We start from the raw sequence: 23,227 nt of genomic DNA, 5'->3' as shown, positions 1-23,227 counted from the left end.
TCTACTTAGGCCAACAATTATATGTACTCATAAATAAGTTGTCACTACAACATCTGTACAGTAAGGTCCTGAAGGATTAGCCTAATTGCTTCATTGAATCTGTCTTAATGAACTTGCACATTTGTATCTATCTCAGGATTCATTATTTCCTTCAATTCAGTCTATGAATAACTCACTACCTTGGGGAGGCTAACAGCATCAGTAATCTGATTGCACTCCATTTTGATTTGTATTTTTCCGAGAAATTAACAAAGTATAATCAATAGATTATTCCAAAGGTATTTATTTCTTTCTTGTACATGAATTAAAGATCTTACAAAAACTAGAACCACGCTTTACTGGAATATATTATCTTATACATCAAGGATTTTTTAATATGTAAGCTAGAAAAATAGAAATTCCATCTTGGACCCATATAATATTCTTGCAGTATTGCCTAGAAAACTGTTGCATATTTTTTCCTTGAAAAGCAATAGCACACATTTCTTAACCAGACAAGCACAAAATTAGCAAAAAGAATTCAGTGCAAACGTCTAAAATAAGCATCCAGATTATATTTCCCTTTATACATGATTTCTGAAGGATTAACAGTTCAGGTTTTTCCTATTCTGAAACCAAACTGATCAGAATCAGTTGAAAAGAAAGCTGAAAAAGCTATTGCCTCTTTGTCTTGGAATTTATTTTCAGCAATGCTCTTCTTGGAGCTCTTGTCTGACTTGAAGGTAGACAGAATTTGCCAGAGTGGAAGTAAAGTATTTTTCATTTCCTTCTTATCTAGAATGCTTCAAATATATTTAAGCTTTACAGAACATTCTGTCCATTTGCTGTAGGTGTCTGCAAACTGGGGTCATAGTTAAAACTTACAGAATTAAACATTCATTATGTTAAAAATCCTGCCAGTTGCTACTTTTTAAAAGTATTGCAGCAAAGAGGTAATATTAATGGTAGTTTGATAAACAGGTATCTAACTTAAAAACATCAGGCTGCATCTGATACAGATCACATGAGGGCTCATTAGCATCATTTTCTGTACGTCAGCTCAGGTTGACAACTTGGTTTAAATCGCTCCACAGGAAGTGTCTCTTACATGAGTAGAGAAAATAATAATTAGGTCTATTTTTGTTTTTTACCTAGAGGATTACCCAGGTTTTGGTTTAGTTCTTCACTCAAGACCTAAATGTTATTTTATACATGGTTTTAAGATTTCAATCTCTGAGAACAAAAGTAAAATAAGAATGCAGCTTCTCCATCTGTACTTCTGAACACACATGCTGCCTCAAGCTTTATGAGTCAGACTATCCACTCAACCAGAGCTAGTTAGCATCTTTTGGATAGTAAGTCAGACTTGACCTACTGTTTGGACAAAACCATGTAAATCAAGCTCAATGAAATTATTTCAAAAAATGTAAATGTCCTAAAAATTAAGAGTTAACTTTTTTAATTTTGGATGATTCTGTGTCTGAACATTGGACTTCTTCTGAATTTATTAGATTTTGGGAAAGAAAGGAGAAAATTGCATATAATTGCATATTTTGCTATGCAGCTTCTAAAACTTATGGCCACTAAAATCATATGCTCTGATAAAAAAAAGAGTACAAAAAAAAAAAAAAAGAAAATTCATACAAAATCAGGTAAATATTTAAGACTTGCTCAAGGATGCTGGTGTCTAACCTTGCAAAATACTTAGGCAGGTGCTTAATTTTAAGCATGTGAGTCATTGTGCCAAGAGAGGTTTTATGGTGAACACTAATGCATAAATATTAGACTGGCTCTTCCACTTCAAGATAAGCATGGACGTAAGTGCTTTGCTGGATATGGATCAGGATGCTCAGCACCTAACAGGACTTTAGGCGCTGATCCAGCAAAGCACTTATCCACACGAACAACACTGCGGACTTTAACATCACTTCTCATGTGCTTAACATTAGGCATGCTCGTAAGTGCTTTCCTGGAAGGGCCCAATAGACCAATAGTGTATAAGCTATAAAATTTGAAGCAGTGTATGTTTAACACACCGCATATTTAACAATGTTAATCTGCTGAGATTTGCTTTTTCTTGGAACAGGGCTTGTCTAACTTCAAGCATTTATTTTCAGAAACTGTGTAAAATATGCCTTTAAAAGCTGCTTTGAGATTATGGCAAGTTAAAATAATATTAGTGAGTCTCCTTATGCTCCTTTCATTTCTTCTTTGCATGTCTTCGCCCAGGCATCTAAAAAGAGAAGAGAAAACCCTAGTCATAAACATTAATCTATTCAAATGAGCATCCATGCATTTAGTTTCCCTGTAAAAAACAGAAGGTCAGACACAACTGAACACCTAAAAACAAGCAGCTCTTCTAGGTTTTAGATCCGAACGCAAATTCTGCCAAGTGTGTCGCCTTTTCCACTGAAAATATTAAAATCACCAATTGTCACTTCTACAAATAGAACTAAGTTTATTACTTAAGACTGAAAATGATTGCAAGTTCAACCCTTACATATCCCTAAGTCAGTGCTGGTATTTCCATATGAAGTTTTCCATGCCCACTGGTGTCAATCCATTTGCAGTGTGAAGTCTAAAAAGTGGAAATGTAAGAGCTGCTTAATCCCAAACCAACAATTATAAAAGCATCACAACTCATCAGATATTTAACATGAACATGGAGAGATATCATGTTAATCCAGAAAAAGAAATAAAGTAAGACCACATTTCTGTAATGGTGCTGGCATATTTTTTCATAGTAAGCTAACCAAGGAAGAAATAGCAAAGCAGCACTTCTTAATGACCTACTGCTACTGCTGGCCAGGCACAATAACTATATTTAAATCCTCATGGCAGGAAATATTGTTTTATGTATTTGGCACCATATGCTCTTCATAACTTCTTCCTGCTACATGTTGAGGAAGTTTCGAAGTTACTAAATGTATTTCATTCTTTCCTAAAGGGAAAAGAGTTTTTGTTTTCATCTGAAAGCTCTAATGGCTTTTGGAAATGGCTTTTTTGTCATGCACAAATTCCCGCTCAACCAAAAGCACAGTCACTAATAAAATTACAATTGTTTTAAGTTACAGCATAGCTGACAGCTGAAGTCGAGATGTGACACACTAAAGCATAACGCACCTATGCACAGAGGAAGAACTCTACTTAGTCCCCGAGTGCAGTGGCAGATGTGAAAGCCATGTACAGAGAAAGAAAAAAAAGAATCGGTACCCCAGACAGAAGTCAGCACAAAGGCCTCCCATCCCTATCAGAACTGTCTTCCTGTCCTACATTCTGATCAGAGAAATGGGGACTGTTTCTTAGAAGAAAGGGTCTCAAACTATTCAGTCAATGAAAAGACGCATTTCCAATGTATGTTTCATGAAACTTTTCAACTATTAAAACTCAAACCCCTAAAACTAGCAGATTTAAACATCCAGAAGAAGAGATTCTATCATATATCCATCCTACTCACAGTTACTGTTTCTAGTGTAATTCTCTCCCACTCTTGGTCTTCCACTCAAACATCCATCCCATGCTTGCCTGCTTTCTCAACATCTTCTAGTGCCCAGAATTGGCCTGCCATTAATAGATACGTAATTCCTTTCCTCTCATTTATAAAAACGCTCCTAGGATGCTGCTTACTACAAAAACCTTCACAGAGTATATGCCTGGTTATCTTCTTTTTCCCCTCCATAACATTATCCTGCACTTTTGAGTGGTGGTTTTCAAAAGTTGTCATCATTGGCATATCCCTTCTCCTACTGATATGAAGTTGGGCAGTTTCTTTGACTGCCAAATAAACTGCTGGGTTAAGCTGAATGTTTTTCAAAATCTAACCCTTCCAGTTCATGATCGCAATTGCTCACTCTGGGCTCACCAAACGCTAGTTCTTTCCAATCATAGCAAAGACCCATCAGATAAACCAATATGTGCTGCTACAGGGGGGGGCTTCACTTACAGCCTAGACCAATTCTAAAGGTGGTGCACAGAGAAATTGTCAAATACAGTGATGCCTGCTATTAACTTTAAAAACTGTCTGACAGTTAAAGGAGAAAAAAAAAAAAAAAAAAAAAAAAAAAGGAAACTTTACCCAAAGGGCTGATGAAATTCTGCTGCAGACAGCTGAACAAGGCAGTGTGGGGTAGCAGGAACTTCTCTATGACTCCACATCGCAATTCCTGGAAGTTTTGTGTCCCCTACCTCTTCCCACACCCTAATATTGTTTCAGAAAGTTGACATTCATGACTTTTATTTTATTAAATAAATTTTATTAAAGCACCAAATGGCTTGGGAGAATGATTCTAATCGAAAAATGAATAAAGTCTCTGCATCTGAATCCCACACTTCTCAACCTACACTCAAACACTAATAGTACAGGCTGATTTCCACAGGTAAGGAAGACTTACAATACTGATACCTCAAAATGCCTGAAAAGCTTTTTTTTTTTTTCCCTAAAGAACTTAATTTTGGGTCTAGATAATCCACTTCAGACAAACACTTTTAAAACTAGGAGCATTAACTGTATGCTTTTGGGAGGCCATCCACATTTGTTAGATAAATCTCTGTAATTTGATATAATAATTCCATAGACTTCCAAGTATTTTCTTTTATCTGGAATTCCAACCATACTGACTTCTCTGTTTACAAGCTATGTCCAAAACTGAAATAACCACTGATCTGAAAAGCACACAAACTCCAACAATGGCAAAACTGCACAGAACACCCAGCAAGGCTTCTCATTCTTTTCTGGTTGAGAGAAAATGCCATAGTGCTCTTTAACCTAACAGACAACACTGTAAACCAATAGTTGTGAATGCAGCAAGTAATCTGAAGTGGAAAAACAGTGTAGTTACTAAAGAAACTATTAGCTTCTCTGAAACTCCCCATTATCAAGGGACACAGGCAGATTCTCTACTGAGCTGATGAATGAGCGAAGAATGAAATAGTTTGAGTGTCTTTTTTAAAACACACACTGTAGTTGACCCACAGTAATGACTCAGTGCAACAACTGGCGGATGAAACAATGACTTTTCTGCAGAACTGGCTAGACCTATACTAACGATCCCAGTGATTCCATACTCTTTGATTCTCTGAATCAGAGAACTTGCAACTTAGCAGACAGCTATCCTTCTGAATATATAAGAATACTCTGTAATGTGGAAAGAATACACCCGAAAGTGAGTAGCGTGTTTTAAGTAACAGTCCTACCTTGTGCAAAACTTCATAAAACTAAAACTTGTCTAAGGCACTCATACTTAAGCTTTAGAATCCAGGTCCAAATACGCTTGTTTAAGAAAACGAGTTTTGCCTTTAAATAAATCTTTTCTTAATTATTTTTGTAAGAACCTACTGACCTTGGAACTGAACATAAAAATACCCCTGTATTGCTATGTGTTAAAGAGATTTATCATGTAAGCCCAAAGTGATGCTGTAATTCTTTAAGGATTAAAATTTATACACAGGAAAATACCAAAACCCCTTAAAAAATGCCCTGAAGCCCAATCTAAGTCTTAAAATGTACATCAAATACAACAAGCACAAATTTGTTATACAAAGCCCTTTATTGCATTACATGTTGATTGATACTTATTGCAATTTGTTTTTAGCATATTCAAACCAACCGGAATCCAAATACGGACACTGTTTTTGCCTCCATAAATTGCCACCAATGACAATGCTTACATCAGCACTTAGATTTGGGTCAGCATAAAAATCTAATGATGACATCCTACTCTGGTGTTATACTCGGTAAAAATCTCCATAAAAATCTCAAAAAATAATGTTCCTTATGAATGAAAAAAACTCCTTAAAAACTCAAAGGAGGGCATGTTTCCAGGCTGGAATAGAGTGCAATGGAGAAAACTCTGTGGTAGCCTTGACTGAGCTTGCTCTAGACCAAGCTTGCTCTATGATTCTATGATTCTATGAAGCTGCAGTACAGTGTGCTTAAACCTTGCTTCATGGTTCACAGGACCATGCTGCTAATGCAGCAAGTCTATCTTCCTGACCCAAGCTGGAATATCTGCATAGCACTGCTTTGCACAGCTGAGGCATAACAGCTCTGTCCCGTGCTCACTCACAAACTCTGCCATGTATACAGACATGCCCTGCACATACTATACTAACAAAAAAAACAAGGAGACATCTTTAGCTTAACATAAAAATAATCCCTGTAAAAAACTCTTTCAAGAACAAGCCCTTATTTTGATGCTTTAGGTTTGGAGCTGAAGAAAGCAGAAATTGATTTCATTCCAGTCTTATCAACTTTGGCCAAAGCCTTCTGTGCTGCAGACATCTTGCTGTTTGCCTGTTAGTGAAATGATAAACAGAAAAAGTTAAGCAGCATCTCCATAGGAGAGCTATAAAGTCCTAAATACAGAAGTCAACCAAGAACTTAAATTGCTTTTTTAGTATACAGAAGTAAATATAATGTTGTGCAGGCTTTAAATTGTAAGAAAAAAACCCTTACAAAACAAATCTGAGATTATTCAAACAGAAAAATACTTGTCACAAATTACCTAACCTCAGACAAAGACAGAGAATCAACTACAAGGACAAGGAGGTGAAACATTTTCTTTCTGCAGAATGAGGTATCCCAACTCAAACGTTTACTTTGTGATAATCCCTGAGTGTACATTAAAAGGAATAATGCACGCAATATAACAGATGCATACTGTACCCTCCAACTCAATCTCATGATTATGCTGTCAGCAGGCTGAATTACAGCCTTGCATTACAGATGATGAATAATTCACACTGATTTATTATCAAAGACTCTAAGCATAGTGAAATAAAGGGAAAAGAGATGGAAGAAAAGAATGAAGAAGGTAACTAAGATTTGCAAAGCACTTTGAGGCCACTGGGACAACTTCCCAGACTTTTACACCTAAAACACATTTTATGAGCACATTTTACAGAGCTGACCTCTTTTCTTTCTTGCATTTTAAAATGTTATGGTTTAAATCTCTAGCTGTTTTCCTTATTAAGAAAACTTTGCATTGACCTTTCTTTATAATACTCCTCAGTCTGCAGGACTTCACAATTACAATACTTGGGATCAGCTAGAAGATTATGGATAGGATGGAGATATGCAACAACAGTATGATCGTCTGTGTTACTATACAAACAAAACCACTGCCAAAGTATTTTAAAAAAAGTAGTACAATGTACAGAGTCCAAGAGCTATCTTTTCTTTCCCAGATTCTCTCATCAATGTGCTTCATTATTTCAGAAGTAAAACATATTTAATGTTACAATTAATTATCTCTCCTCAGCTTATTTCTATCTTTATGCTCAGTTCAAAAGCTATAGGTGCATAATGGGGGAAGAGGGGAAACATGCATATTTTAGACTATTTACCACCTTCACTTAGAGGGCAATCCTCCTCTTACTTCAAAACTAGCATGTGCCCTGAGTTCAAAAAATTCTGGGGCTGTTGGGGGGAAGGAAGGAATGTATCTGTCACCAGCTGCTTCTCTTTGCAGAGGGATAAAGAGTAGTCAGCATTAGTCTGAAAGTCACAAGATCAGCACAGAGGGCCTTTTCGGGTCCCAATGGATTGGAGAAGGATTCATTTTCTTTCAATATTCAAAGAAATAAGCCAGTACAAGCCTCACAACCTTGGCACACACAGAGAGAATCTTTCTTTTCACATCTCTGTTGCTCTCCTAGGAATAATACAGTGGCAGGCACCACTGGACTCAGACCTGAATTGGCCTACAAACTTGTGCTGGAGCTGGCAATCAGCAAGCTCTGTGTTGATTTAACTTCATTAAGTTGACATAAGTAAGTGCACAAGCAATATTTCTAAGTAAAAATAAGGCCTGTCTTAGCATCCCTTGGAATTTAAGTGAATGCTGCCATCTTTGTTTCTTTTTCAAATTACTGAAATTTAACAGCTGCTATCACTAAGCCGCAGGATTTCTCATTTCAAGTTCTCAAAGAGCTTTGCAAACGTTAGCTGTGCACCTTAACACATGTGTCCAAGTCTGTGAGGTTCACTGGAATGTTCACTGATAAAGTACAGTCAAACCGTAACAGTATAAAAGAGTTCAGAAAGGGACATGAAGACTATCAAAGTAAAATTAAACCTGAATGAAAAGTTCCAAGGAGATATAATTACAAACATCTGTGCTTTGTACTTGTTTTTCTGACGTGTTTTGGAGGAGAAAAATAGGCATTCTATGCCAATGCCAGAAGTTAATCTATGCTTTAGCAAAACATGCATGAATGCAGGGCTTGCTTACCTTTTTGGTTTTCAGATTGCTGCTGTTAAACTTAGTATAGTCTTCTTCTGCTTCCACAGGGGCATCTGTTAATTTCCTTTTCTGAAATGTCAGAATGAGGAAGTTGCTGTGTCAACCACTTTTATGATGTACACACATGGAAGTTTAAATTTTTTGGCTTTATAATGTAATCATAGCACCAAAATAGGACTAGCAATCAACTGAAGAATCCTCAGTAACAGTGGAAGATTTCTCTCTGCAGTTGTCTTCTTTACATGTGAATATACATATTCACCAGTATTCAGAAGATATTGTTAAATGTCATGGGAAGCATTTTCTTCTTCCTAGACTTCTGAAGAAAGACTTCTAGAAATCACCTGAATCCCATTTTTAACTTCCATGATTGTGATTTTGGTGTCAGAATCTATTTGGACAACCTTTAGGAAGCAGCTGTTGGAAGTTCGTGCATAACAGCCAGGGAACCCAGACTCTGGTCCCCATGGTCTGATGGAACTGTGCAGCAGCTCCAGTGTTACTGCTATCTGCCAGCACAGGTGGATCATTATCTAGTCTATTATCTGCTTGTGCACAACCTTTAGAAGTAATTAGTTTCTGCAGTTTGGCAGCAGTGAAACACTGACATAGTTCTGCTGACTGCTTCATCACTTGAATCCAACAGTATATTAAGAAGCTTGACTGCATGTGCTGGGTGCCTTCTAACTTTAAAAATAATGGAAGTGAACGGTTCTCGGCACTTCACATAATCAGGCAGTAAGAATGAATATTTCTTTCCATAAACTGTGAGCATGTGTTTAGTTTAAAGGTGAAAACTTCCTGGTATGTTTCCAAAAGGGAAAAAAAGTATATAGTATTTTACAACACTATTTTCATTATTATTATATATCTGATATTACTACCATGTCCTTAATATCCTGTGAAATCTAAACTGTGGCCTTCCTAGTTCTTGTGCCAAAGAGAGTGATTTTGCAAGCAACTTGGACGGTACCATACATTTTAAGATCCTGTTTTATTCATTTTGTTTATGGTGCTTGCGATCTCTCTCTCTCTTTCCCCCCTCCCTCTCTCCCTTTGGCACAGAAGCCAGGTCTGCAGCTTAGATTTCTCAGCTGTTAGAACCACATCCAACAGCAGCCTTTTCTTTTGATTTCAATGGGATCTGGATCAGCCTCTCTAGGGGGCTGTTTACTGTGCTGTGATTACATTTTCAAATGACAATCTAATGAATAATTACTATTCTTCCCTTTTTGGAATCTGATAAACAAGTTTTTAAAACTTACAACAAAATGTTTGTGCTCCAGCAAAATGTTTGCTGTTTAGTTGTAGCAGAGCCTACATACTCTTTGTAGATGTCTCTCATCATCTGCCAGTGGCCAGGCTCCCTGTGCTGACACTGGACAGTATGACAATTACAACACAACATCAATGGCTTACAATTAATACACAGAACATGTAATTTTGGTTTAATCATTAGATCACAGAATCTAGGCTGTACCCAGTTTACTATTACCCAGTACAAGAGAATCTCTTGTAGCTTTTCTGTTAATCACTGACGTTTCTAAATCTCTCCTCCCTTAAGAATTTATTTTAACATGATTTCTAAACATGCAATTACTTTACCATAACAGGAAATACATGTTAGACCCTTCTTTATCTACATTAAGCCTATACTAGGTCTATCAATAAACCTTACTTTCATGAACAGAAATATCAATGCAAGTGAATAAAAATGGTCTGAAGGAGACTATAGGTTCCAGTGTACAAGCCCGCCTCGCTCCTCTGAGACTCTGAAATAAACAGGAGTTTTAATCTCTGAAGTTGCAAAGACTTAAACACAGAAGCATCACACACACCCTGGTCAGTGCTCTGGATATTAATCAGATCCTCAGCAAGATTTCACTGCCCAACAACCGAACAGTTCTAAGCCTCATTTCCTCTGTAACCAAGCTGCTGAAATAAAACTATTTTTAAAAATAGATTCTCAGAACTATCCCAATGGTATAAAAGTGATTCATACATAATATGTAATGTACATCACATGTAGTTTAATATACTTGTTGCAACATGCTTATATGGTTAATGAATATCAGTTGGCTCCTGATGTGCATTTAATATTTCTTACAATGCATAAAGATAATTCTTAACTGAATCAAAGGGCCAAGTAACTGTGCAGCCAGGACAACTGTCCAACCACATGGAAATAACTTACATCCATTGATATACATTGGAGAACAAATGCTATTAATAACAGTAGGGCCCAATTATTCCTGCATGTGCTAGCTGACGTACTGCTTAGCAGAACAGTCACTGAACCGGCCAGAAATTAAGTTATTTTAGACTTTGTTTCAGTAAGTAGCAGGGACATTGCAGGAAAGGTCGGTGTAGTAAGTAATCTAGTTTCTGTAGACACAGGGTGCCTCGGTTTAAATTAAAGAGAAAGGATAATCAAAAGTGAGGGTTTTGATTCTAAAGGGGCAAACTTCACAAACCATATAACTTACTTCCGTAAGCCAAAGCAAAGGCACTTGATGTCCCCCTTGAGGAAGACACTTGGAATGTAAAAGAAAAAAACGGAAGTGATTTTGACTCTTTTACTTCAACCCAGGTGAAAAATCTTGAAAAAGCTTCTCAGACTAAACTATATCATAGAATACCAGGTTGGAGGGACTTCAAGGATCATCTGATCAAACCCTTCTAGGCAAAACATGACCTAGACTAGATACCTCAGCACCCTGTCCTACTGTATCTTAAAAGTATCCAACACTGAAGAATCCATCACTTCCTAGGGAGTTCATTCCAATGGCTGATTGTTCTCACTATGAAAACCTTTCCTCTTGTGTCCAGTCAGATAAGTAACTTGTGCCCATTATCCCCCATCTTTTCCATGTGACTCCTTGTAAAAAGGGAGTCTCCATCTTCTTTGTAGCCACCCTTTATATATTGGAACATGGTCTTCTATTCTCTAGAAGGCTCTCAGTTCTCTCAGCCTTTCCTCATACAGCAAGCTTCCTAGTCCTTTGATCATACGAATGTTACCCCTTGCTCACACAGATGCACACATATACCCACCCACCCCACCCCCCCAAAAAAAAGGATTTTAAGAGTAAGCAGAATTCTACAATGAATGAGAAAAAAGACTGCCAAAAACCAAAATTTGTTTTACGGGTCAGGTAATATTGGGATTAAGTGAGAACTGCCAAAAAGTCAAGCTGAGTTAGACCTTGGCAAGGAAATTAAAACAAATAGTAGAAGGTTGTTTAGCCACAGAGGCAAAAAGGGAAACAAAAAAGAAAAAGTGAAGCTGCTATACAGTAAGGATTGGATAGATTTTAAGGCTAATCTATGTGTAGCCCCAAAATGGAATAAATCCTTTGCCTCAGTAAATTGTTTTCAGTAGAGATGAAGAGGTTAAACACAAGGGCAGAAAAGAGAATAGAAATCACTCTATTCAAGACAGAAGTAAAACTCAGTATGCTGACACTGTTGGGAGACTGCCTCAGAAATCACAAGTCCAGAGCAAAACCTGGCAACTGTTCTATCAAGCAGGGACCATAATGTGGCAGAATAGCCAAACACCCATCTGTACATAAGGAGGAGGAAAAAGTGGTAGTAGGCCTCAGCAGAATGGAGAGAGGGAGAAAAAGCTAAAGAAGGAAGAATAACTGAAGATGTACAGTAATTGAAAACTAAACGTAGGTAATGCCTACTAATATTTTGTTTCCTTAAAGATAAGATGTTTTCTGGTGACAGAAACATGAAGGATTGCCAGAGGACTTGACATGGTGGCACTTAAGCAACTGAAATTATAGAAAACAAAGACTGCATAAGAATTTTAAGATAGGTAAGAAACTGGGTAAAAGGGAAACAAAGCCAAAGAATGAAGAAAGAAATGGCATTGGATTGGATGGAGATTACTAGCGGAGTGCCATGAACAACATCTATTCAAAATCTTCATTAATTGTTAAAGATAACAGCATGCTTACATTTACTGAATGTACACCATGAGTGCCTAAAGAGCTTTATCACAGTGAAGAAAAAGCCAGAGAACCTTCACGACTAGAAACTTTAAAAACAGACGAAATGCACAGAAGTACAAGGTCACGAACACAGCAACTAACAGCATGATTTTCTTGTAAATCTGAATGCTGATCAACTGAAAATTGCAGTGGAGAAAAAAACCCCACCTGTGTATCCTAATCATTCACAGCAGGATTGTGAGCTATCTGGTACATCACACAGTAATAGAAGCAAATGGGACTCTAAGATGTAATGAGATGAAGTACTTCCAGTTAAGACAAGAAGGGAAGAATGCTATCATATTGTACCAGTAAAGGTTTTATCATGAATACTTACTTATGATTCTGGTCACCTGCTTTGAAACAATTGATTACATCTTGGAACAGGAGTAAAGAAATGTTCCTGCAGTGATGAGCGAATGAAGAACCTATCTCACACAACCAAGTTTGGCCTCACAAAATGAAACTGAAGGGATATATGTTTTCCTTTTACACATTAAGAAAAGATAGGGAGGGAAAACAGCCGTTTCAATTAAAAAGTTAAAAGACAATGCTAGCATGGAAGTGCGAGGGAACAAACTGGCCATGAATAAATTCAAGGTGGAATTTACAGAAAGGTTTCTAAGAATCAGAGAAATGAGGTTATAGAACAGTCTTCCAAGAGAAGTAATGGAAATAAGAAAGTCCTAATGAAATTTAGACTGAAGAATGGTCAGTGTAGAAGATTATCCAACATGGTTTTCTGGAAATGTTCTGGAAACCCAAGAGATCCCTTTCAGGGTCCTCATAAATTACATATGAAAGAAAGCCTATGAGGTCATATTGTCACATCCACCTTAGTAAAACTGAATAAGCAAAACATGTATGAAAAGACTGCTGACCAAAACAAAAAAGAGAGACATAAAATATGTCTCTTTCTCTCCCCTTTTCTAAACAGGAAAACCAAACAAAATATTTCTTATAAAAAAATTAAATACATGGTAAATTTCTCATGTTATTTCAGACCAGCTTTTCGCAAGGCCAACCTACTTATTGTATTGTACCCAGCGCTTGGCCTAGTGTAGTTCTAATAATAATTCAGAGTAATTAGCTTACAACACATCTGTCAATATCTCAGTATTCTCCTACCTTCAATGGTGGCTCCGCTGCTGGGCTTTTAAGTTCTGGGAGCCTGTAGAACAAAAGATTTTAAGTTATAAATTAAGACGGCTGGACTGCACAACCTAAAGCTTATAATTCCTTCCCCATAAAGTCTGCTTTGGTTATCAGCTGCTCACACATGGCATGCATTTGCAAAAAAAGCTCATGGACTCTATATTAGATAACTAAAACAGAGCCAGGCACCATTACAGAAACATAGGCTCTTTTAAAAGTTCTTAGATCTGGCAAACAAAACAGAACTCCACCTTACTTTTGAAAACCTTGCCTATTAGTAAGATGGTATTATAAAGCACGTAATATCTCTTCCATGAAACAGTTAAGCTATGGGACTTCAAGCTGCAAATTGCACATTTTTCCATAGGCCACTATAACACAATCCTTTGAACAGAGCTGAACTGAGGGACAGGTGCAGGGTCCCAGTGATGCTCCAAGCAAAGGCTGCTGCTGGCAGAGAACACCAGGGTGAGGATGCTGGCTCACCTTCCAGATTTAAATATAAACTAACACGGGTTAGATATATGAAGTCAAACCCCAGCAGCACTGAGCAAATAGGGAAAAGGAAAGAAGACTGGGGATGAGGATTCTGCTCTTGGCTCTGCTGCTTGTACTTGACAGTTCTGGACAAACTGCTGCAAGTCTTTGGATTTCCTTCCCACTTTGTTTAAAACGAGATACACTGCTCAGGGTTTCATGATACAACTGTAGTAACAGACATATCAGACTTTCATATCACATCTCTCTTACAGCCCATCATAGGCACAACAGAAAGGCATTATCAACATTTGGGAAAAAACCCACATTTAAAGTGTGGCAAACACAAGCTTATAGTGTTATTCATCGCAACCATGATGAACAAATCCCAGTAATTGAACAGCACTGACCAAAGGACATTAATGCACTGCTTATAAAACTAGCAGCTAGCTGGAATGATACTTACCCTAAGTATTTTAACAACTCTTTACTCAGATCTTCAGGAATATATTCTGATATTAACCCATGGGCATAGCGTACATAGTCTTCAGGACCAGGGCAGGGAATGAAAAGCAGATGAAAAAGAACATTCACATTATACAGTCACGTTGCCTTCGCCATGTTGCATGTGCTACCATAAATCTTAAGGTTGAATTAATAGTAAGAGACTTCTAATGGATACACTGTGATGGTTCTCTGTGTCGAGTAGTTTATGTTATATGACACTTGTAGGTTTATTTAAAAAGTAGACTTACGACACTCACTTTGTCAGCACATGTTATTAATATCTGCTGTTTGTACTTTACAAAAGCTGTTCACTTACTGCACATACTAGATATCATGTATTTTTCCAAAGAAATTAAATTTTAAAAACCTGCAAAAGTAAAAAGCTGACTCAACAGAACACACAATCATTAATTTTAAAGCATCTGGATCTTACAATTATTTGGCAAGGGCTTCAGTACTAAAGTACATTTTTTGGCTTCAACTGAAAACAATTAGATGAGACAACGAGTCTATTTCAAAGTCTTTTGTACTTAATTTCAGTACTTTACAGAAAATGCCAAGGACTATCTAAACATCACTGACAAGATGGGATAATTATCTGTGGAAATACGAACTACTAGAAACTGTTTTCAGTACAGGGCACTCCTGCTACAAACATTTTTCGGAGCAACTGGAAAAAAAAAAGTGACCCTTTTAAAACATAAAGTCCTAAACCAGATCTTTTCCGGTCACGTTCTACACAAGTACTTACTGATCACAGGCTGGATCTTTTAAACTTGCTATTATTGGGGCTGCTAGGGAGTAACAGCACCCATGCATAGGAAGTATTTGCCAGACAGACATTCAGCCAAAAGCTCACCTCTGAACTTCACCTACAATAGGACAGCTCTATCTGTTCATATGCCTACGCACTTGAAGAGTTCAGAAGCATACGGTAAACTAGCCTCAGGGTGGTCAAGAACTGTGTTTTCTGTGCCAGGCAGTTTCCTTTTTTCAAAAAGAAAAAAACCCTAAAAAGCCCAATGCAAACTGGCACTGAAGCAGAAAGAATTAACAAACTGACACCAGTACATGCATTTCAACTATACTGACATCAAAATCTTAGTATCTCCTATCTGCACTTCTACTTTCTCCACTGTTTAGATTCCTCAAGGATTTATCACTCCCTACACCCACTTTGGGGTCAGGAGAGAAAAAGAAATAATTCCAATCCAAGAGAGAATTTCACCTCAGCACTTAATATGTCCAATTTATTGATTAAGAAAAATATTCCCATCATTTCACTCTTTACATCATGACACTGAATGGTGAGCCCAAGTCAACTGCTATTATTTTGTACTAAATAAAGAATCCATTCTCTTTACATTTCTCCCTTGAAGCAATCTTCACTGACTTCCTTTACCAATTCAAAAATACTACTGTTTGCCTTCTAGGGAGTTTGTATTCTCACCCTAGCCTTACTTTGTTATTAACCTCCTGTCAAAAATCAGGAATACTTGTGTACCTGCCTTCTTTGTCTTCTGAATGAAATATTCAGGTCTCATATGTTAAACCTCCCCTTCCTTCCCCATTAGCACTCATTATATCCTCCGAGATTTTTGCCCTACAATGTCTGCAGATGCTAACTACATACACCCATCTATTTATAAGGTACTGAAATTTTGTAATACCCCTATGAAAGCAATCTCTACAGAAATAAATTGCACTGTCATGGCAGTGAAAGGATCAGACAAGAAAATTAGTCTGATTAAAAATAAGTGTTGAGTAAGGTCCATTTGACTTCCTGTCATTCACCTTGCTACATACAGAGTGGCTGCCCCCAAAACTTACCTACTTTTAACTGCTAGTATTCACTATTTCAGTGCTGCTCTTTAGATTTAAAAACTGAAAAAGGGTTTTAAAAAGACTGTTATATCCAGGCATGAAAAAAACACTGCAGATAAGCTAATTATAAATTTCAGAGATAAAGTAATTTAAGCATAATCAAGATGGTTGCTGTTAGGGTGATTTTCCCTTTCTTTAAAAAAATGGGGGTAGAAAAAGGATGAAAAGCTACTGTAAAGTTAAAGTCACAAGTTTTGCAGCTTTGCCCCTTTTTAAAAACCATATATTACAATCTCTGTTCTATAAAACTGTCTAGTTGCCTCTTAAATCCCATTTATGTTGTTTCCTTTGATATCTTTACTTGGTAACTCATTTTCCACTTTGTCAGCAAGTTGCTTTGTTTCTACTTATTTTTCAACAGCATGCAGACTTCTGAATGTCTCCATAATAAGAAATAACTTTCTTTTGTTCATCTTATTCTAAACTTTTCTAATTTTTCATTAACATTCAAAGAATTTATTCTATTTTCAGGTTTCTCTACACTCATATACCATTAACATTCAGTACACTGCCCTCCCCAGGGAAAAGGTGACTAGAAGCATACAGGATCACTACAGACTTTTGGGTACCAGGATTGTCAACATCAGGACAACTTAATACACATATTATTAAAGGTTTTGCCCTTTGTGTATTCTATACATTTGTCACATAAAGTAATGTTCAGAGCAGGAGCTTTTCCTCTGTGACTATGACTTCCTAAGAACACTTCTCTTTTTGGAGAATCCTATGAAGGGTATTTGAATGCTAATAAAAATAACAATAAAAAAGAACTCTGTTCTAATACAGAGAAACTTATGGGATAGATACTCATATTATTATAAGCATCTGTCCTACTGTTCAAGACAGTCTCAGTTTAGCGAAACACTTCAGCACATTTCACTGAGCAGAAAGTCTTCTCCTTGAACTTAGAAGCTAAACAAACCCTGGCTGAGACCTACCACTAATTACAATGTCACCCAATGAAGACACCAAAGAACTCAGAAAAGTCAACAATTGTTGTTGACACAGCTGACACAGTCACAACATATATGGAATTTTCTGTACGAGGAATAAATTTACTGCAAAGGCCAATTTCAATACATTTGACTAATCATGTTTTATCTCCACCTATGGGACTTCACAAAAAATGGAATTCATTACAATGTTTAGTTTTCTTACCTTCTTCAGTATCTGTGATCTGTTTACTGCTGATAAATGTAGCTGCATATACCCTTTCACCTACGGTTATATTGTTGCTTTTAAGTGCTTTCACTGTTTGACTGACCTATAGGAAACCACAGAATGAAATGTCTGTATCAGTGTTGTTATGCACATGTTAATGCAGTGACAAAGCTCTTGTAATTTTATTTCAAGCATATAAAACACTCAAGTTACAGGCTGTGGTGAAATTTAATATACATTTGTAATAACTAGCATATGAGCTCAAAGAACTCAAAAAACCTATTGTGTCTTCGAAGATGTTGCCTTGGCAACAGTTTTGGAGCACCCTAAGATGAGCCGAGCTACTCAGAGGCAACAGCCATGACTACACAGGTGAGAAATACACCTCGTTGGAGAACAGAGAATGGCTGAGCTCAGCTGGATTGCAAAGGCAGTCCTGGAGGAAGTCAAAGATTAAGGACTTTACGAGGCACTGGATCTAAGAGAGAGGTAACTGGCAGAAGACATTTTCAACAATACAAACAGGTACCCGCTTAAATGCAAATATTCAGATACTCATTGCAAAGTAAGATATCCCCACTCCTCATCATTGCAGAAAGTAGACCAGATTTTGTGCTTCCATTAACTAATTTAAGTGAGAAGGTTTCCTTGTATCATGTGATGCATACAATCTTTTTTACAAAGTGGCACCATAATAGGGGCACAAGCATGTGCGTAAAAGGAGATTCACCTCCTTTATACCAAAATACAGACCACAATCAAGCTTTGCTGTAACACTAGCTTATTTTCTACATAATATACAGACCTCTTGGATCAGGGCAAAAGCAACCATACCAGGACCATCCTGAGAGACTCTGCCAAAACTTTATGAGGAAACCCATTTGCAGCACAAAACCAAGGCATTTCTGTCCAGCTTTAATGCATGTCAGAATTTAAAAGCTGCAGTAGTCAAAGCTCTCCTCTAGCTCATCTGTGAAGTGGACAAAACAAAAGACAAAGCCCCTCACCTTATGCAAAGCCTAACGAATACAGCAATAAGCTGAATTTCAGCTGCTTCTTGTGCCTCCCTTTACTCCATGAATCCCTTTTATGCCAGCATGTCAGAAAGAGAAATGTAACAAACTTTCCATTTCTTTAATATCTCATCACATTCACAAGTGCAACAACTTCACTGTTACGACTCTCCTTCCTGCACAGGACACAAACCTTGAACTTAGGCACACCACATGGCTCAAAAGCAGATATGGACAAGTTAATAAGCATTTTCATTTTAAACATAAAGCAATTTTTAAAGCAAAAAGAGAAACAGAATACCTTTTTCTTTAGCCACTTCAGTGTCTTCTCTTGGCTGTATTTGTGGAATTTCTGGCTGCCAATCTCTGAGAAAACATAAGTAATGGTAAGAAAGTCATAAATGGTTTGAACTGCATTTTCAATACATTTAAAGTCTTTTAAGTTGTAGATACACCATGAAACTTAATTTGCAGCTCGCACATGTTTGATATCAGGGCAATAAGTTTCAAAAATATTGGGAACGTGGAAAAATAAACAGACTGGGCTGATATGCACAAGTCTGAACACTTTGACAATTCTGTAATTAGGCCACAACCAAGCCAAGCAGATGTTTTATTTATTTATGTGTAATCTTGGGCTGCCTGAATTCACTAAGACTCTTCTTGTAGTTTGCCAGACCTTCACTGCCATGTGTCTCCAAACTGGTCACCTTAAGTGCACAGTTCACAATATAAAATGATGGTTCCATAACAGCTTTAAAAAAAAAAAAAAAAAAAGCCCATAAAACAAAAAACCCCACAACATATTATCTTAAATCTTCACTTACTGAATTCCAGCACCTAGTAAGGGGCCAGGACAGAGAGCTGGTTATGAAGATAAACCATTCACAGTTCCAGTGAACACTTTTCCTATCAGTTCTCCCCTCTCATTTCACAGTGTGACTAAAGCAGAAGTTTTACTTCTATTCCCCTTTTTACACAGTTTAGTATCATGTCAAAAGAAAATACAGAATCCAAAAACAGTGAAACACACTCCTTGTGGGAGGAAGTACACGATTCATTTATGATTTATTGAGCAATATAAATTAACTCAATGATATAAGAATTTCAGAAGTGTTTCCCCTGTGATAACTAGGGTATCATAGAATCACAGAATAATTAGAGTTGGAAAGGACCTCAAGATCATCTAGTTCCAACCCCCCTGCCACGGACAGGGACACCTCACACTAAACCATCCCACACAAGGCTTCATCCAACCTGGCCTTGAACACTGCCAGGGATGGAGCACTCACAACCTCCCTGGGCAACCCATTCCAGTGTCTCACCACCCTAACAGGGAAGAATTTCCTCCTTATATCCAATCTAAACTTCCCCTGTTTAAGTTTTAACCTGTTACCCCTTGTCCTGTCACTACAGTCCCTGACGAAGAGTCCCTCCCCAGCATTCCTATAGGCCCCCTTCAGGTACTGGAAGGCTGCTGTGAGGTCTCCACGCAGCCTTCTCTTCTCCAGGCTGAACAGCCCCAACTTCCTCAGCCTGTCTTCATACAGGAGGTGCTCCAGGCCCCTGATCATCCTCGTGGCCCTCCTCTGGACTTGTTCCAACAGTTCCATGTCCTTTTTATGTTGAGGACACCAGAACTGCACACAATACTCCAGGGGAGGTCTCACAAGAGCAGAGTAGAGGGGCAGGATCACCTCCTTCGACCTGCTGGTCACGCTCCTTTTGATGCAGCCCAGGATACGGTTGGCTTTCTGGGCTGTGAGCGCACACTGCTGACTCATTTTCTCATCGACCAGCACCCCCAAGTCCTTCTCTGCAGGGCTGCTCTGAATCTCTGCCCAACCTGTAGCTGTGCCTGGGATTGCTCCGACCCAGGTGTAGGACCTTGCACTTGTCGTGGTTGAACTTCATAAGGTTGGCATCAGCCCACCTCACAAGCGTGTCAAGGTCCCTCTGCATGGCATCCCTTCCCTCCAGCGTATCAACCGGACCACACAGCTTGGTGTCATCGTCAAACTTGCTGAGGGCGCACTCAATCCCACTGTCCATATCAACGACGAAGATGTTAAACAAGACCGGTCCCAACACCGATCCCTGAGGGACACCACTCGTTACCGGTCTCCAGCTGGACATCGAGCCATTGACCATAACTCTTTGTGTGTGGCTGTCCAGCCAGTTCTTTATCCACCGAGCGGTCCATCCATCAAATTGATATCTCTCCAATTTAGAGAGAAGGATGTCGTGTGGGACAGTGTCAAACGCTTTGCACAAGTCCAGGTAGATGACATCAACTGCTTTACCCTTATCCATCAGTTCTGTAGCCCCATCATAGAAGCCACCAAATTGGCCAGGCAGGATTTCCCCTTAGTGAAGCCATGCTGGCTATCACCAAGCACCTTGTTGTTTTTCATGTGCCTTAGCATGCTGTCCAGGAGAATGTGCTCCAAGATTTTTCCAGGCACAGAGGTGAGACTGACTGGTCTGTAATTCCCCAGGTCTTCCATTTTCCCCTTCTTGAAAAAGGGGGTTATATTTCCCTTTTTCCAGTCGTTGGGAACTTCCCCTGACTGCCATGATTTTTCAAATATGATGGCCAGTGGCTTAGCAACTTCATTCGCCAGCTCCTTCAGGACCCGCGGATGGATTTCATCAGGTCCCACGGACTTGTGCGCGTAACACTTGCTAGTCACATGTGATCAGCTATCTGGAGATATGCGAGTTCATGATGCCGAGGTAAAGAAAAAATTACAAAGGCTCATGGAAATTTCAGTATAAAAAACTTAATATTAATTCATAGAAAGTTACATTTTAGAAATGGAATGAAATGCCTAATAAGATTTCACAGGAAAGACTCTAACAGGTATTTCAGTAAGTTTTAATCTCCTGTATACCATTCCCATAAATACCTACATTTGTTCCGTGTCATTTACTGATCCAATATCATATTCCAATGCTCAGCTCACGAAGTTTCCTTCTGCTCTTACAAACAACAAGGTATTAGTTATGGTTACTTCAGCATTTCTTTATTTGGCTTTATCTTGGCTCTTTCAAATGGCATTCGAATAGCCAACTATTATGTGCTCTTTGTGTATCCATGGTAGGGAGTATGGAGAGGTTGAGGAAAGCTGTTTACAAGCTAAAGTTTAAAAACATCTCAACAGTTGTAGAAGATCATAATGCAAAACTTCTTCAGAGCAAAAAGGAAAAGACCACCAATATACACTGATTAATGAAGATGATGAGCTGCAGGTAGAGTAATTAGCTGTGACATTGCTGGCTGGAGCCTTTAGGATTTAGAAGCTTCTAAATGACTCTGAAAGAAGCAAAATATGGGGGAGACATTCTGGATACCTGAACCTGCTTCTCAAAGAGCTAACACGGTTTGGGTCCAAGTACAGTGAGTCTGATTCATGGATTCCTTTCTTACCTAAGAAAGTTTGAGTAAGGAACATCCCTCCAGTCATCATCCCCCAAAACTCACGCTGAAAAGTAATTCCAGTCCAGATTCCCAGGCAGACTCCCCCACAACAGCATGATTCAGAGTGACTCAGTTAGGGAAAGGAAACATAGAACTGTGAAGCCATTTTCATTAAAACATGTGAAAAATAATTACACTGAACCCTTCAGAGATCACTTTGTTTGAAAATATTTTGTGTGCTTGACAGTTTTGACTATTAAACTCTCAGAACTGACAATATTTGAGACCTCTGAAGAATTAAAGTGAGTTATGAAAGTCACAAACTGCTGACAAAAGGATTCAATATTGGAACGTGGATTTAACATGTGATGCACATTTGGTATTGGTGAGAGTTAGCGACTATGTTTGATAATGTGAGTATATATTGGAAAGCCTTTTGTTCCCTAATGTGTCTGGTGCCTATAAAACTGGTCTGAGACATCTGGAAAGATTGGGTTTGAGAAATACAGATGGAATATAAGTGGTTCTACAATTAAATAATATGTTCATGATCGGGTAATCGCTATGTAGACTTCGAAGTTTCCCTGATGTATTGTTGAGCAAACTGCCTAAAGCACATTTTAACATCCATTTTCTCAGTGTTTTCCATAACGCTGAAACTCATATGGCCCCTTTTTCCCTACCTTCTGGGAATACAAGCTTGGCAATATTACTTAGTTATTCTAATCAGGTAAGTTTTCTTGGCTCTTCATGTTAATCACATCAGACAAGATCACAGTACAGTTTTTGCCTCGCAAAATGAAACAAAGAGTAACAGTCTAGAACTGGAATTCATAACCTTTTCTTCAACCTTCTCAACTGCATTTCACACCCAGTGTTTAAATTCATTAGCAAACAACCTGCCTCACCCAGATTTAGTGAGCTGTAACACACCCTTTCCCCAGCTACTAAACAGGTAACTCGGAATTTAATCCAGCAAAATGGATTTTCAGTGCCCTTCAACACTGAGGCCAGGGAAGGTGGACTCTCTGCTAATTCAGTAACTGTAAACTGCAAGCGCTCTAGGGTAAAAATTTGTTAGACAGATGTTATGTGCCTTAAGATGTAATTAAAAATGAAATAAATACATTGTTAAGCTCTGCCAAACAGCACAGAGGGGCAGAAAACTCAGCACAAAAGATACTTTTTGCCCTAAAACCTTAATCCTTAAACAAGAAAGGCTACCAAGTGGATAACAGATCCCAGAGCTAGAAAAGAGTACCCTAGTCATATTGGTACTTTTTACAGGCAATAAAAGACATAAGAATATGAAACACATAGAAGTGGATTGAACAGAAAGGTGACCAAATTTTACCTTACATTTCAAAACAAAAAACGGAAGTGAAC

The 23,227-nt window shown here is 38.1% G+C and overlaps 1 protein-coding gene across 3 annotated transcripts in view; it reads right to left on the bottom strand.

The window, feature by feature from the left end:
• Positions 1–267: 267 nt before the first annotated feature.
• RNASEH2B (ribonuclease H2 subunit B) overlaps positions 268–23,227 on the bottom strand; it is a 47,349-nt gene continuing 24,389 nt past the window's right edge. The window contains exons 6-12 of one of the 3 annotated variants that reach the window (XR_010612422.1): positions 18,722–18,786; positions 17,405–17,510; positions 14,322–14,400; positions 13,352–13,394; positions 9,488–9,600; positions 8,211–8,291; positions 6,185–6,271 (exon numbers count right to left, since the gene is read on the bottom strand). Coding sequence is in view for 2 of the 3 variants with exons in the window: in XM_065678295.1 (XP_065534367.1) it covers positions 6,164–6,271; positions 8,211–8,291; positions 13,352–13,394; positions 14,322–14,400; positions 17,405–17,510; positions 18,722–18,786 (482 nt within the window). In the remaining variant the exon portion in view is untranslated. Of the gene's footprint in view, positions 2,213–5,506; positions 6,272–8,210; positions 8,292–9,487; positions 9,601–13,351; positions 13,395–14,321; positions 14,401–17,404; positions 17,511–18,721; positions 18,787–23,227 lie in introns of those variants that run through there. The other 2 variants (XM_065678295.1, XM_065678296.1) reach the window with 2 other exon arrangements.

This window comes from Lathamus discolor, chromosome 4 (assembly GCF_037157495.1).
Source record: "Lathamus discolor isolate bLatDis1 chromosome 4, bLatDis1.hap1, whole genome shotgun sequence".
Lineage (NCBI taxonomy): Eukaryota > Metazoa > Chordata > Aves > Psittaciformes > Psittacidae > Lathamus > Lathamus discolor.
This window is presented reverse-complemented; position numbering and strand designations above follow the sequence as displayed.